We start from the raw sequence: 16,700 nt of genomic DNA on the forward strand, positions 1-16,700 counted from the left end.
TTCCCTACATGAAGATGGCTCATTTTGGACGAATATAAACAATTGTGAAATATGTCTGAAGATTATTTACGTGAAGAATATTTGAGGAAGTCAACACTAATAAGATTGGAGATACAAAATATTCTATCAGATGTTTGCAATGCAGAGGAAAACCATTTGTAATATCTAATGCTATGAAGAGAAAATAGTAAACAGTGACGATCATGCATATTTTGGGGGTAGGTTACCCAGTGAGCAGAGAAGACAAGGGAGAGAGAATGGAAACAAGTTTATTTTTGGAATCGACTCAAACTGTTAACAAGCTCCGACAAAACTGTGGTCTGTTAGCAGAGAGATTTCTTAAATAATATTGTGTCAACACTACATATTTCTTTTACACCCTGATAAAGCATACCAACTGCGAAACTTAAGCACAAGTAGGCAGATGTTTTACATGAGGCAGTTATTCAAAATGTGTCCTCTCAGATGGCTTATATGAGGCAGCTGTTTTGTAATGAAAATGTCCTTTTTTATTGCACCTGGCAAACAGCATAAAGTTGTAATAGCACAATCAGACCACATAATTAATTTTGTTAGATTTCACACCAGTGATAGTTTGTGATGCTAAGTTAGTGGTTTCAGTACAAATTTTAAGAGGCCAAGTGTAGGAGATACAAGAGCCATCTACATTATTTTACAACCACAATTATATTCAAAGTAGGGATGCATTGGTTGTACTTACCATCATATGCTGAGGCTGCTCACCATCTCTATCCATCAAATGTAAAAAATTCTTCTTTCCTGCTGCAAAGCCAACATCAATGAGCGACTTATCACTTCTTTGATCCAATGCTGCCTAAAGAGACAAAGACAAATGTACTTGGATCACTCAAAATGGTTTCCCCAACTTTTATATTTATAATCATTTTATAAAAATACAGATATGATTGTGTATAGGTGCTATATAAAAAGAACTGTTTCAAAGCGCTACAAGGCAAGGGAGGGAACGAGGGAAAATACGATGGCATTCTTACAGGCCATGAACAAAAGAATGTGAAATTAACTATCGTACTCGGCCTGGCGACATTTCAGATAGTGCAAGAGCTAAGGCACAGATCGGAAGGGAGGGGTGGGAGACAAAAGGGAACAGACAGGCGACTACCGTACTAGGCCTGACGACATTTATAGTAGAGCCAGAGATTTACAAGAGGTGAGGGAGAAAGGGAGGACAAAGGAGGGAGAGGAACAAAACAAGAGACTATCGTACTAGGCCTAATGACATTTCAGATAGTGCTGAGGGGGAGGAAAACAAGTAAGGGAAGGGGCAGGAAACATTTCTTGCTATCATACTAGGTCCAGGGACAATTCTGATAGAGTAAGTGCATAGAGAAAAGGTAAGGGAGGGTGGGGAGAAGGGAGAGGAGGAGAGAACAGAATAAGAGCGGAGAAGCAGAGGGGAGAGTGAATACAGTTGCAGAGGTCAGTAAAACACATTGTTGCGAGAGGTTCTGCTACACCAAACTCCGACACTGGCTGTCCCACGACACGATGAGGACGCACGGGCACAGAGAACTCACAGCACTGGAACGCACGCTAGTGGCAACCCCTCCAAGGGGAAGATATCGACCCTGTACAGGTTACTGGACAGAACAGACCCCGAATCCAAGGAACCCTACATGAAACGGTGGGAGAGAGACCTGGGCAGAGAACTAGATAGGACCAGCTGGGATCGCATCTGGACAAGAACCCACAAGACCTCCAAATGTGTGACGAATAAAGAGGGAGCCATTAAGGTTTGCTACAGGTGTTACATGACACCAGATAGGCTACACAAATGAAACCATGCCATACCGCCAAACTGCTGCAGAGGCTGCGCAGAGACAGGAATGCTGTTTCACCTCCTTTGGTCATGCCCAAAAGCAGAAAGGTTCCGGAGGGAGGTCCTGGAACAGATCCGACAGATCACAGGCCTATCGATCCCGTGGGACCCAGACCAGGAGAAGGACAGTTCCCAATGACTGGTAATCTGGCGGATCTCTGCACGCAGCTGCTAACCACAGCTAAAATTTCAATCGCCAAGCTATGGAAACTCGAGGAGGGCCCAGCGACCCCGGTGTGGTGGGTAAAGTGCTTGGACATCGCCGCAGCCGAGAAAATAACAGCCATCCGCCTATCAACAGTAACAAGTTCCACAACACCTGCGACCCTTTTTTCGACTTTGTGCAGAAATTCCTAGGTGTGGCCAGCAATCACCATTTCTCTGTTGGCGGACCAAAATGGACTAACAGACTAATCCCCCCCCCCTCCACGGCCCGGCCACAGAGCGGTCTAACCAACTGCATTCATTGAACTAAAGCCCTGTAACACTGATACAAGACGGTTACATCCCCCTCTGGTCCACCCTGGAACACCCACCCGCCCCCGTGTTCACATTCGCCTCAGTGGAGGCATGTTGACTCTTGTTATATTACACTTTAACAGCATGCAATAAAGCAAGATAAAGCCTTCATAATTTATAAATGCCAATAAAAGACATGTTGAAAAAAAAAAACACAACGTTGCAGGGCACAGAAAATGTAAGCACGAATTTCAAGATGACGATGGGCCAGCATGATTCAGGGCCACCCCAACTACGAGATCCAGGGGAGGTCCAGCATGAGAGTTGAGAAAGTGAAGCACCAAGAGTCAAAGTGTCCATAAAGTCAAATCCAGTCATTGGCAACAGGTTGGTGATGGTGAAAGCAGACCATTGCAGGCAGCATCCACACGCTATTGGAAGCATTATAAAAGGTTAAGAAGCGCAACTCCAATCCAAGGAGAAAAACATTGTTTTTCTGAACAAAGGGGATTAGGTCTCTTAGTCCAGCCAGCAAGGTTATATGTAAATTGCTGGATATCATTCAATCATTGAGTTAGAATATTTAAACAGAAGAAAGGTGATACAGAACACAGGTCTTTTTCAGGGCCAATGTAAGGTCGAAACACATGTTGGCAGGAGCATATTAATCACAAATTGAAATTAAATTGGAATGTGAAAAATAATTTGTGAAAAATTTGAAAGAATACTGATACCTATTGATAAAACTGTACATTAAGGGGAGGATTGATCAATGGTCTATGCGCAGTGGTTGAACCAATACCTTGTCTGTTGGAAAACCATAGTGAATCAAGTCAACTCCTGCAGTGACTCGGTGAAGGGGGTGGGGAATGGAAGAAGGGATCATGGGGTGGGGGCGGGAAAGAAAAGATCAGGCAAAGCAGGGTGGGGGTGACAGACAGCATATGGGGCCAGAAGGGGGGGGGCAAAAACGGCATAGACGGAGGACCAGGGAGGGTATGGGGGGGCACAGCGTACATCACGGGGGACCTGGGTTGGGGTGGTGGGCGTAGCAGACTTCCCTGGGGACCAGTGAGGGGGGCTGGGGGGGCAACGGAAATCATTGGGCCCAGGGAGGGGGTAGGGGCCACAACGGACACTACAGGGGACCAGGGAGGGGGTGGGGGGCACAACGGACATCGCAGGGGACCAGACAGGGGGTGGACATTGGGAAGGGAGGGGGTGGACATTGGGACGCATTCCGGTGGCAGACGGGGGCCTTCGTTGAGTGCCTTAGTTGCAATGGCCGTCTCCCGCCTGCTCTCATTGGCTTAAACACGCCAAGTGCAGCCAATGGGGGGGGGGGGGGGCCAGGCATAAGGCTTAGGCAGGTGGAAAAGTGCTGCAGCCTTGATGGAAGGCAGAAGAACATAGGCAGCAGGGCAAGCTGCCGACTCAGAAGGCACAAAGGAAGTCACAGAAAAAAATTGAACTCTGGTGTAAAATGAGGGCTTCCTTCACATGCGCAATAACAGACTGCACACTTAAAAGTCGAATAATGCAGAACGAGATCGGGAGCGGTATGATGTTGTTGCAGAGGGTCCGTGAGATGAAGACTGCCAGATATAAAGTATCTCTACGATGTATAGGTGATCATACAATAGACAGCCATATTAAGATTCCAAAACATTAAACAGATATTAAAATAGATTTGAATGCTAAAGCTTTATATCCTTAGAGGTCCCAAACTAATAAACAAGCAAAACAACTTATGAGGAGCTGAACTCCAAATTGTTTACCAACTACAAAACGATGCCAAAGCACAAGGTGTCCAAATCCAGTCAAGAAAGAAAGACTGTCATATTTCAAGTTAGGAGCTGCAAAATAAAGAAGAGGGTTAGGACGAAGTATATGAAATAATAAGTACATATTTAATGATCGCGGTATGTAATTAAGTTCTCTCTTCTTGGGAATGTGACCTCCTGACTGGTGCTCCAGTGAGCTGCAAAACAACTGACCCTCAATGAAATTAAAATGGATTGCATGTATTTGGTTAACAGTATAAGCAAGGGTAGTGTGAGGAACTCATGGTGACAAGTAAAAGACAAGTGATCACAGTTCAAGGGTGTTCATTGAACAAAGCACGCCTATCTAAACCTAAATGTAAGATAGGAGCAAGCGTTCACCATCAAACGAAAAATAAGGTAGTCCTACTAGCGTTGTGTCAAAACAATACAGTCCATACTAAGAAACCTATTGTCAAACCTCACAACTAATACAAAAAGGGGTGTGGGATAGTTCTCAAGAAAAGAAAGTTGTGTTCTCAAATAATATGTCAGGATGCGGTAGCCTGGTTCTCCCTTCCCCACGTTTGGCCACAGGGTAAGATGGGAGCTTGGAACAGTCTCTGGCTTCCCCAGCACGAGACGACAATTCCAAAGGCAATTCTCAGGACTGCCGATGGCCAAGTCTCGTCACCTTAGAAAGTCTCTTGCCTTCGGGGCCTGATGTGTTCAAATAACAAAAACAAAAATTCCTTTAACAAATGAAAGTTAGTTTCCAAAGTTCGCTGGGTGACAGGGTCATCCCTGGGTCCCCCCTCTTCTAGGCGCTGACCCTTCGATTGTTTATCACACTTTATCACTCAACTTTGGGTGATGGCTTCACCCCTGGATCTCCCTCGGTCAGGATCGGACCACTCTGGACTTTAACAGGATTCAATTCCCTTGGTTTCTCAATGTTCACTTTGGGATTCACTTCCCTTTCTCTCTCACTGCTTGTAAATCAAAGTATTTCGATTGTACACGGATTTTGCTTGACCCCTCTGTATGACCACTTTGACCTATTTCGCCGGCCTTAGGGTACTTGTAGTTTCTCTCATATGGGGATCAACCAGAGTCTCTTGAGTTAACACCCACGTGGTGCTGCTTTGCCTCTGCAGCTGGTCTCCCCTTCACACTTTTAACAGTACATCAGCTTTGGTTCAAAACTTGCCACTTTGCGACCCTCACTCAACACAGCACGGTTCTCATCGGTTCTCCCCTCGACTCACCGGCTGTGATGAACCGCTTGGCTTTTGGCTTCTCTGGAGTCAAGGCCGGTACCACGGGCGCAGGCGCTTCCCTCGCTCCTGCTTATTGGCATAGGCTTGCCAAGTTGTCATGATTCCTGCCCCTCATGTCCCCAGCCCTCCAAGATGTCAGGCTGGAGCCAGGCCACGATCACCTACATGGCCCTCAAGGGCCTCTCCATCCCTCCAAAGACCCACTTGGAGTCAGACTTGGCGCTTGTGGCACCAGACTCACTCACTCCCATAGGATAACATTGGGGATTGGACTTGTAGTGCATTGATGGGGACAAGACGGATGCCCCCACATATTTCGGTTCCCAGAACTGCATGTGCGGTCTAGTCTCTTGGGTGTGGTTAAGCCACACCCAGGCTGAGAAACATGATTTGCGTTTTCTGCACCTGCAGCGTGACACTCACCGTGTTCGGATCGGTCTCCAGTAGGCCTGCGTGTTTCTTCTGCGCTCAGCTCCTGCAAGAACACTGTTAGGAACAGCCTTACCTTGCAGCGCTTCTGCCCATTATTCAACGCTCCTTCTGTTCTGCGGGCATCTTCGGCGGTGTCATTCCCATCCCGGCACGCTGCTTTCTAAGGAAAAGGGAAAAGAACAGAAAAAAGGCATTAGTAAGGCATTAGTAAGCATTCTGCAAATCTTCGCTTATTTTTAAATACTGTACGAACTTCAAACGCTTACCTGAATCCCAGCCGCTCTGGGGGAACTCTGTCTCCGGAACTTCTCATCCATCTGTAAGAGGGAAGACACTCCAAGTTAGCGTGGAAACATTTGGAGGTGCCGCATACCGCTCTTACCCACCGCATTTGTTCTTCATAACCGGCATCCACGCTGAAAACGTTGCGGCACCTAAAAGACACAGAAAAAGAACTCAGTTCAATGCAAATGCAAAAGGGGTGCATCGCGCATTGCGCTCTCATTAACCTTCAGCGCTACTCATCTCAGCAGCACGCCGCCATCCCCGGACGCCGGCCATCATCTAAGGAAGGAAAGGAACAAAGTTGGATAACTGTTCAAAAGACTCATTATACCTACCTGTCGGACTGTTGCCAGTGAAGTAACTAGGCAGCAACGAGCCTGCATCAATCAACGCGCCCCTGCACTGAAAGCAGTACGGAGAGCACACTATCCAAGAAAACAAGGTGAGCTGTGGATCAAAGGGAAGGGTTGGACCCCAGGGAAGAAGGGGTTCAAGCACACAGACAATAGGGAGTTAAACTCTACCAATCCTGTGTTTCAGGCCCAGTCTCCAGTCAAATAGCCTCCAGGGAAGGGTTCGAGGTAGTAAGAGGTCAAAACAGGCTGAGTGACGTCCCCGTGGATACCAGGTGAGCGTTACACATGTGTACTGTTGCCATGTGCTGCAGGACACTTGTGCTATTGTTGGCGGTCTTAGGCTCTCTTCCATGAAGGTTCCGTGGGCCTGGGACGAAAAGGGCAAGGTCAGTTCTCTCCTCGCCACCCTCTCGATTTCTGCCCCCTTTCTCCTTTTGAACTGCCGCGTGGTAGCCGTTTCATCGTGCTGTCTGCTGTAGTCGCCTTGCTTGTACGGTTCCGTCTTGCTCCACCTTTGATCCCTGTGGGAGAAAGGGAGGGCAGTCAGGTGTGTGTGGTTTAGGTAAATTGCCTGACTTGGCATGACCCTTGTATTGGGACATGTCAGCTAAAACAGTCTTGGTGTTAAAGTTACGTTAAAAATATTTGTGCCGGAAAAAGAAGGCGATAGAGTTTCCGAGTATCTTACAGGGTCAGAAGGGAAAGAGGTGCTACATGAAGAAAAAAATCCTCGTATTGGGGTTTTGGGGAATCTCAAAAGGGTAGGTCTTGTAGGGTCTGTAAGAATGATAGCTGTTAGTTACATTTGACGGAGAGTTTGCAAAATGATAGTCTGAGGGACAGGATCATTGGAGTTCGTGAGGCATACAAGAATAACTGGGATCATGAAATGAGCACAGGGGATTTTGGGACCGCTAATGTTTTGTCAGAGTAGACTGGGTGTACGGGAAAGAATAATCAGAAGGACTTTAAAAAGAATCGTTGAGGATTTTCCGGTAGAAAGCGGGGAAGCTGGGTTTCTGGGAGATGTGGTTTTCAACTCTAGGAGGGTTTATGTCCTTAGGGGATTTTCCAGTTGGGGCTTGTTTGGTATATTTGCATACAGGAGATTTTATAGGAGAAAGGGGGGGCAACTGTGGCACAGCCCACAACGTTCTCAGGGCTCTCCATCCTAGTCTTCCCTGCTGACATACTGCATCTCACCTGAGGTATTGCCCCCGAGCCCAACCGCGGGTTCCCTTATCCAGGAACTGGATCTAACAGCAATGGCCGTGTCCTGGTCACCTGAATAAGGGATTCTCAAGGTTTTACTGGGAGAATACCCTCAGGTTTTTTCACAGTAGCCAGACGTTTTTAGATAATTGGGCAGCTGGTTATGAATGGATGGCACAAATCTGTCCATGACCATTGTAGTCTAGAGCCTCTCTTCACAGATGTCAAGGGACAGAGCACTTCTCCACTCGCATCCGGTCGTAATTCTGGCTGCTACCAGTAAATGGGAAAATAGTCTTGAGCAACATCCTCCTCAGTGCAACAATCATTAATCTACATCCGCAACAGAATCACCCGAGGTGCTCTAGGAAGCATAACCCCTACTATCAGTCTAACATTATCAGTGAGAGTTTGGTCACAAAATGATTTAATCATACAGTATTCCCACCAAAGATGTATTAAAGTCAAACGTGCAAACAAGAAGCACCAACAAAAAGGGAATGTGTGAAGGTAGATTTTATTAATACTAACTGGTGTAAGGTAACAGAGAAGCAGCTTATAGGCATTCTCTTATATTTGGGTGAAGCTAGAACATTTCGCCGCTCTGGTCCAAATGGTGTACCAAGACATCTCAGTGAGATCCATCCCCAAGTCTTCTACCCATGTTGCATACAAGCATAAGAGGAAGATTATCCCTAAATGGTAAAATAATCATATTTTTCTTAGGAAACTCAAAAATGAATCATCACATTTTCAAGGGCCCCTAGCACCAAATGATCTAAGTGGTGTCTGGGTAAACCAATGATGCAATTGTAATATACGTAAATGTGTTTTTTTTTCTAAATCAATATTGTTTTTTTCAAAATCAACCCACAAAACAAACCAATTAAACAAAAAGTAAAGTCGGTACAATTCCACAAAGAATTCCATGTCAATCCCCGTGCCACCCGATATATTTTTTTGTAAACTTGTTTTATTGATTTTCCAAATACATACACAAATAACGCCCTCACCCCGCCTTACCCCCTTGTCCACCCCCTCCTCCACTTAAATGCCTGGAATAGATAGCATATACACCTTTTGTTTCGTTCAAAAATGAAAATGATTTCTTTCCTACATTAGGTCAATGTTTTCAAGTTCTTGGGGCACCAATGTTGAATATAGTCCCCTTTTAGGTAGTCCAGTATCACACCCCAATGATTCCCGAATTTGTCCCTTTCCCCTTGAATTCCATAGGTTACCCATTCCATGGCCATTATGTTCCATATCTTGTGGAACCATTCAGTGTTCCTTGGGGGAGTCTTCTGCTTCCATTTCCTGGCAATTACAAGCCAGCACGCTATCACCAGTAGCATGAACTCTTTGCATTGTGGTTTCGTGGGGATATGTAGATCAGCGTCCATTATACCACATAACCATTCTTTAGGTGTGAATTGCTGGGGACCCCTAATCTGTTGCAGCTTGGAGCTCACCTCCCACCAAAAAGCAACCAGCACTGGACATTCCCACCAAAAGTGTCTCCAATCCCCCTTCCCCGAGCACCCTCTGCAGCACTCTTGGATTGTACCCAGATATATACATTATAACCTTTCTGGTGAATAGATCTTGTGAGCTTGGTGATATTGGCCCAGAGGTGCTCCGAGTCTCTCCCCGGTATTTCCTCTCCCAGTTCTTCTCCCATTTTTGCATGTATTGCCTTGTACGATCCTGCCCCTCCCCCATCAGGATCGAACATAGATGTGAGACTAGATGCATGCCCCCAGAGGGTGTTACAACATTCGAGAAATTCATAAGTTCGAGGTCGCTGCTTTGAATTCAGGTTGTTTCATCCAGTGTCTCAATTGATAATTTTCCAGCCTGTCCCTTTCTGTCAGGGCCAGGTATGTCTTACTCTCCTCACAAGACATGACTGGCCCTCCCCCCAAACCATGTCCCCCACTTTCCTACAACCCTTTGCCCTCCAACCTCAGAATGTTCCCTGCTTCGTCCCGCAGAAGTACTGTGGGGTCTCAAAATGTGGGGTAAATTGGGGTTGGGCGCGTTGATCGGTACCCTTTCCTTAATAGTCGGTCCCATATATTACAAGTTAACGATAGTATCCAACTCTTCCCGGAGCTGTGGGGTTAGTCCTGCTTTTCTAGCCATAAAAGTCCCGCGAGCAGCGTGGTTGATGCTGCGCAATCCATCCTTGCCCATTGCCTAGTCCTGTCATCCGAGAACCACTCCCTCAATACCCGAAGTTGGGCCACCTCATAATATTTTATGAAGTTCGGAAGTGCGAGACCACCTCACTGTTTGGGAGCCATCATGGTGTCCATAGCCAGTCTTGGTCTCTTGTTTTGGCATACAAATTGCGAAATGATTCTATTGAGTGATTTAAAGAACTTTGGCACCGCAATGGGAAGCACTTGAAAGGGGTACAGCAATCTTGGTAGCACAATCATGTTGATCGTGGCTATCCTCCCCAGCCAAGAGATTCACAGGGGAGTCCAGACGTTGAGGTTCGCCTTGATTTTAGCTAGCAGCGACGGATAATTTGCCTCATATAGGCCAGAGAGCGACAATGTCAAATTTACACCCAAATAGGTAATGTGGCCCTTTGGCACGTTAAATGGCACTGATGGTAATTGATCCTGGGCCTGGGTGTTTGGGGGCCCCAGCCACAGGAGCTCTGACTTGGATCAGGTGTTACGCTCACCTGGTCTGTGCGGAGGCGTTGGGGCACGGTTGCAGCCCTCCCGGGGATGAGGTCGCTCGGGTCCGACTTTGCCCTCTGCGCTTATGTGATGACTGGTGGTAATAGGTGATGCTGCTCGTGACTGCTCCTGCGTGGAGAATAGGGGGCGTGAGTATGCCAGCTTGTGCGCCTGATCCCCTTCCATACCCCTTCTTCCACACCGTGGTATCCGTGGGATGTGCGGTCCCTGGAAAGCTCACCTGTTGATTAGTTTTGGCGAGCACTCCATCCTGCTGCTTCTGGCAGGGGCGGTTGTATGATCAGTCCTTCTGCGACTAAGCCAATATACTTCAGTTAAGTGTTCCTGTGCCTTTGTCTGTTTTTGTTGTATTGTTAAGTTTGTTGTGTTGTATTGCTGTCCGTTCCACTTTTGATATTTGCACTTTTGCTTTCTTCCCTTGCAGGTGATGTTGCCAGCCCGGCAGAAGCAGAGGAGCTTGAGGTGGCAACCAGAGGAAATGAGGAACGAAGCTGCAGCGGTACAGTAGCTGTTAAGTTGTTAACTAAGGGGCACGCAGGGTTCAAATGCGGCACGGCCCTAGAACGGATGTTCTAACCTGGTCTTTCTTCTTCACAGGGTCCGAGTTTGTGAATGCAGAGTGCTGTGCTGCGGCATCGGGATCAAGATCACTTGATGTCAGGAGATGAGTCTGCAGATGAAGCGATGAAGCACCGGTTTCCTGGAGGTGAGTATGCAGGAGAACGCCTGGTTTCAAAGGTAAGTAAACTGGTCCAAGTGGCGGTGAGCGTCACATTGCACTCGAGTGCACAGTAACGAAAAGCACCGGCCTTAAGGATGGAGCAGCTTATATAGCTGAGCTTCTGAGGCCACGCCCACCAGGTTCGGCCTGCCTGCCACACCTGATGAGTCAGCACATGAAGACCAGGCCTAGGGAGCCACACCCGATGAGTCAGCACATGAGGATGTTCTCTGGAATAAAGGCTTTCAGCTCCTGGAAAATTCTTGTAAAATAAAAGCACTCCTGCACTGAAATAAAGTTAAAGCACTCCTGCACTGAAATAACGAGTCCAGCCAGGGCCCTGTGTTTATGGGTCCCAAAGGGACATAAGTGAGTCAAGTGACCCATTGCCCACATCACTAGAAGGTGTGGTTTTTGTGTTCTGGGGTCTGCGGCTGGGCAGCTGGCTGTTCTTTAGCCCGGAGACCTTTACATATTCCAGCTACTGAACCAGGGCCAGGATTGAAATGTCTTGGTCAGTCAGTGTCATCAACATATCATCAGCAAAGGACACTACTTTATGCCCCCCCCCCCCACCAAAACCTATACTGTGAATCGATGAGTTACTTCTGATTGATGCCAGAAGTGGATCTAAGTAAATTGCGTATAATAGTGGCGACAAGGGGCAGCCCTGTCTCGTGCCCAGTGTGATGGGGACTTTGTCGGACAGGCTGGAGTTGATTGAGAGCCTCATCGAGGGGTCTGACTAGTTAGCCCCCAACTTCTGTATAAAGTTCGGACCCATTCCCATCCGGTTTATTGCCTCGAAGAAAATGGCTACCACCCGGTCAAAGGCCTTTTCGGCGTCAAGGGCCATTAGGATTGCCTGCTCCCGCCTCATCCCCACCTTCTCCATCAGGTGCGTCACTCGTCTGGTGTTATCCCTGGTATGTCGTCCTTTTATAAAACCCGACTGATCTGTACCTGTACCTATACCTATACCTATACGATCCGGGAGGAGAGGCGTTAGTCTGGCCGCCAGTACCCAGTGTACATCTTGGTGTCCAAATGCAGGAGGGCCATAGGACCGTATGAGCTACATGCTGTAAAATCCTTCTTGGGTTTCCCCGAATACCACCACTTTCACCTCAGTCATTGTGCGTGTCACAAACCCCCACCACCCACCCTACAGAATTGAATAGTTTTGCTAACCTGCGGCTTAGTTTCTGGCTGTATTTTTGATAAAAGCCTACCAGGAACCCATCAGGTCTCGGGGCTTTGTTCCGAGAAAGGTCTTTTACGACTGCCTCCACTTCCTCCTTAGTTATGTCCTCTTCTAGGTGTGCCTCATCTATGGATGTGAGTTTACATAGATGGAGGTTTCTGAAGAAGTCTGTCACGGCAGAGTGGTTTGGAAAGTCTGAGGAATATAGCTTTCCGTAAAATGTTTCAAAGGAGCCCACTATTGTCTCCATGTCTGTTGCTATGCGTAAAGCCTGCCAACATGCACTTTGCTTCTGCCTTTCGTACTTGTCTCACCAATAGCCTACCTGCCTTATTTGCACTGACATAGTATTGTTGGCGTGTGCGTAAGAGCCTTTTCTGCACTGCGGGTCCTTAGCATCTCTACCTGGTTTCTAATCTCTTTCAGTTTCTTCATAGTGGCTGTATTCTTTTTCTTAGTCACTTTAAGCATTGCCTCCTATAGTAGGGCTTCAAACTCTTCCTCCATCGCATTTCTCAACTTACATTTCTGAGCCTGAAGTGCAATGGCTTCCCCTCTCATAACTGCCTCAAAGGCTTCACAAATCCCTTCCGGTGAGACATCCTGATTATCGTTATGCATGAAGTACTCTATTTCCCGGGGAATGCCCATAACCACAATCCCTTGTGCGGTTCCCATCTATTCACGTTCACCTTCATCAGGGCATGATCGGAAAGCGCCATCGCCCCTACCTGAAGGTCTACCTCACCCAGGATGGTTGGTATCGTCCACACAGTCTATTCTGGACACTGTTTGGTGTAGATGAGAGAAGCAAGTGTACCCCTTTTCCTTGCCCTTCTAATGTTGCCATGTGTCCTTTAGTGTGAGATTGTCAAAGGCTTCTCTCAGGGTCTTGGATGCAGGATGGTCCCCCTGGTTTCTACCCACACTTCTATCTATCTCAGGATCCCATGCTATGTTCAAGTCACCTGTTAGAATAATCTCCCCGTCTGCAAATATTTCTAGTTTCTGTATGGTATGCCGGCAGAATCTTTCTTGGCCCATGTTGGGGGGGGGGGGAAGTATATCGTGGCCAGGGTCATTGTCCTACAATCATACCGCCCCTGGTGGTCTTTCATGATCTGCTGTACCTTGGCTGGCAGTGAACCTCAAACACCAATCATTATCCCTGCTGTTTTCCCTTGTGTATTTGCCTGGTACAGTTGAGTGAAGTGGTAGAAATGATGAATTGATTTGTCTGCTCTTTTTATATGAGTTGTAGCATTATGAAATCGGCTGTTGTGCGGATCACCTGCCCTTCCGACTTCTTGCGTTTGACTGGGGAGTTTAAGCCCCTAACATTGTAGGATAGTATTGGGATAGCCAGCTATCCTATTGTGTGTGCCCAGTAGTCATTCTCTGCGTCTTCACTGGTGTACTATATTCTCTAGTCCCTCTGACGTGTGGATACTCTCCTTCCCACTCTTCTGCACCCCCTGCCCTCTCCCTCCATCTCCCCCGCTCAGGGCCTGTGGTCCAAAACACCTCCCCAGTTTCTAATCTGAGGAATCGGACCTGGTATAAGCCTGGGGGTACCCCTTCAAAGGGTGAACTGCACCCTTCTAGTGATTCCATAACAGTCAAACAACTCTGCTCTGGCTTGGCCCGGAAACCGCTCATCACCCGCTTCAGTGTCCGTTTACAGTATGTTACTCACCCGCCAGGAAATGTCCCTCTGTAGTAGTATCTCCATCGTGAATAGGGACCGACAGCGTACCTTAATTTCAGTCTTTGAGTCCTGATCCCCCTTTCCTGCCCTGGAGCCCCTGTGGTGGTCTTTCTCTGCTGGTTCTCCGTCCTCGACTTCTAGACCATTCCCAGGTGTTAACATTTCTGGTCGGGGCAGCTGTGGCGCTATGAGTTAGGGGGTCTTCCCCCCTCTTCCATATTCATGGCAGACAGACCCCCTTCGCACATTGCCCACCCTCTGTTGTCGACCCTCGTAGTCAGCCTTGTTGGAACGACATCTGTAATAGCATGGGAAATTCTACAGAGGGGTAGGATGGGAGGGCGATGAGGAATACGTTGGAGGAACATCCAGTTGAAAGGAAGTTACCAGTTGGTAACTTGTTCTTTGAATGGATTGTGTCCTCCAACCTATTCATCTTTGACAGAACCCCAAAGCAGCATCCAAGACTGGAAGAGGGAGGAGAATTTAGATGTGCCAATTGTCACAGGGCAGAATAAAGTACTGCCTTACCAAAAGCGACGTCCTGAGCGCGGGAAGTATCCAAGCAATAATGCTTGGTGAACGTGTGCAATGAGGACCACGTTGCAGCATCACAGATGTTTTGAATGGGGACTCCCCTTTGCAGGGCTGTGGAAGAGGCCATGGCCCTGGTGGAGAGTGCCCTCAAACCCTCTGGTGGGTCCTTGCCCGACAGTCTGTAACATTCTGAAATCATAAGGATGATCCATTTCGACAAAGTCTGTTTTGAAATAGCTTGCTCTAATTTGCATCCAGTATATCCTATTAAGAGCTGGTCGTCCACTCTCATCTTGGACATCCTAGACACATAAAACCTTAAGGCTCTTCTAGGGTCCAATCTATGGAGCCTCTTTATTGGGATGCGGCGGAGGATAAAATGCTGGCAAAACAATTTTTTTTTTTAACTCTCTTCATTGGCATTTCATAAATCAAGGTGCATGCCAGACATTACAATACATTTCAAAAAATTATGGGGTTTGGTTTTGCTGCAGCGTGTTATACACACCCAATTTCGTAAGGGTTGCGACTTCTGACCGCCATGCGGCCACGATTCGTTGTCGCCCTATCCACCCCCCCTCTTCAGGTGTCCGCTTCCCCCATTTTCGGTTGCATTGATTGAACATTATAACCCAACAAAACATCCCAATCCCCTCTGCCCCCCAAACCGAGAGTACCTTCGTGGTTGAGCGGTCTACATGTCATTGAGGCTATTGTCTTACGCTTCCAGTCCAGATCTTGTTGTCCTTGCCCTTATACGGATTGTGTGCCCTGGGTTTGTAAGTGTTTGTATGTTTGTCCCTATTCGTTCCCCTCCCCTCTTAGGTGAACTGGTCTGTGAGTGCACAGAATTTTGCCACCCTGAAGGGGCTGTATGTTTGTCTTCTATCCAGAGCCGCTAGTTCCAGTCTACATGTGTTCGCTAGCAGTTCTGTGTGCTCGGGCTGTGAGGGAGGGATCTTTGCCTTCCCGTGGATGGTCAGTAATTTCCTCGCCGTAAAAAGTAGTATCAATATGAGTCTGCGGGTAAAAGGGTCCTCGTGCCAGTCATCCGCCTCTGCCCCCAGCATCACCACCTCAGGTGTGAAGGTGACCGTGGCCCCATTGATGCCCCCCCATCTGTCTGTGGACCTCCCTCCAGTTTGTAGAGAGTTTGGGGCAATGCCACAATATGTGGCCAATCGTGCCTAGGGATCTGCAGTCCCTCCAGCATTTGTTTGAGTGAGCGATTCCCATCTGGAAAAGCATTGCTGGGGTGTAGTATAGCCGTTGTATGATTTTGTATTGGATCTCTGTTTTTGAGATTGGTGGAGATTAGGGGTATGGCAGCATAGTATTCCAGGATACCAGAGACCTCTATTTGAGTGCCTAGGTCCTCTGACCAGGATTGAGCTAATGTGTGATTTCGCCCTTGGTTGTTCGGCATCATCATTTGGTAGAAGGTGCGTAGGTGTGGGAATGTATCTAGGTGGTGCTCCATTTCCGACTCACAGGGGTCAGGAGTCGGTGGCTGCAGTATTTGCGCGCTGTGTTGTCGTATAGTGTTGCAAATTGTGTGATAAATGAGCCAGTCACCTGTGTTCAGTCCCAACTTGGGGCGTGCGTCTTGGAACGTCTGTAGTCATCCTTCATCGCTTATGTCCATAAGCCGCAGGTCAGCCCACTCTTGGTCTTGCTTGCAGTGTATTTTTTCTGTTTGCCCGTAGGCAAGAATTTGCCCATACGCAAGAATTGCCCTGATGCTGGACCATGGTGGGGCATAACGGGGTTGGACCCCTTGTTATCGCCCTGAGTTTGTGCCATTGGGTTAAGGTGGGTCCGATAATTCGATGTTTCTTTAGGCCCGGGGGGAGCTCACCTGGGGGAGTGGCCATGATTTCGTTGGGATTGAGTGGTTTCATCATTTCGATCTCCACTGCCCTCCAGCTGGAGTCATCTGATGTGTCTAACCATCGCTTTACCCAGCAGACCTGCGCTGCTTGATAGTAAGCCTTCAGGGAGGGGGCTGCTAGGCCTCCGTTTGGTTTGGCGGGTTGTGGGGCCTGTAGACAAATTCTCACATTCTTCCCTTTCGAAATAAACCTAGCGATTGCTCTATCCAACTCCTTCAAGGAAGCAGCGACTGGGCTAATTCGAATTATCATAGCAATGTATGCGAGTTGGGGGAA

General features: G+C 47.7%; 1 protein-coding gene across 3 annotated transcripts in view; it reads right to left on the reverse strand.

The window, feature by feature from the left end:
* Positions 1 to 16,700, reverse strand: part of USP47 (ubiquitin specific peptidase 47) — a 2,970,466-nt gene that overhangs the window by 2,807,270 nt on the left and 146,496 nt on the right. For all 3 annotated transcript variants that reach the window (XM_069623643.1, XM_069623644.1, XM_069623642.1), the window contains one exon: positions 722 to 835. In XM_069623643.1, the coding sequence (XP_069479744.1) occupies positions 722 to 835 (114 nt within the window). The remainder of the gene's footprint in view (positions 1 to 721; positions 836 to 16,700) is intronic.

This window comes from Ambystoma mexicanum, chromosome 11, assembly GCF_040938575.1.
Source record: "Ambystoma mexicanum isolate Mex_15411 chromosome 11, UKY_AmexF1_1, whole genome shotgun sequence".
NCBI lineage: Eukaryota > Metazoa > Chordata > Amphibia > Caudata > Ambystomatidae > Ambystoma > Ambystoma mexicanum.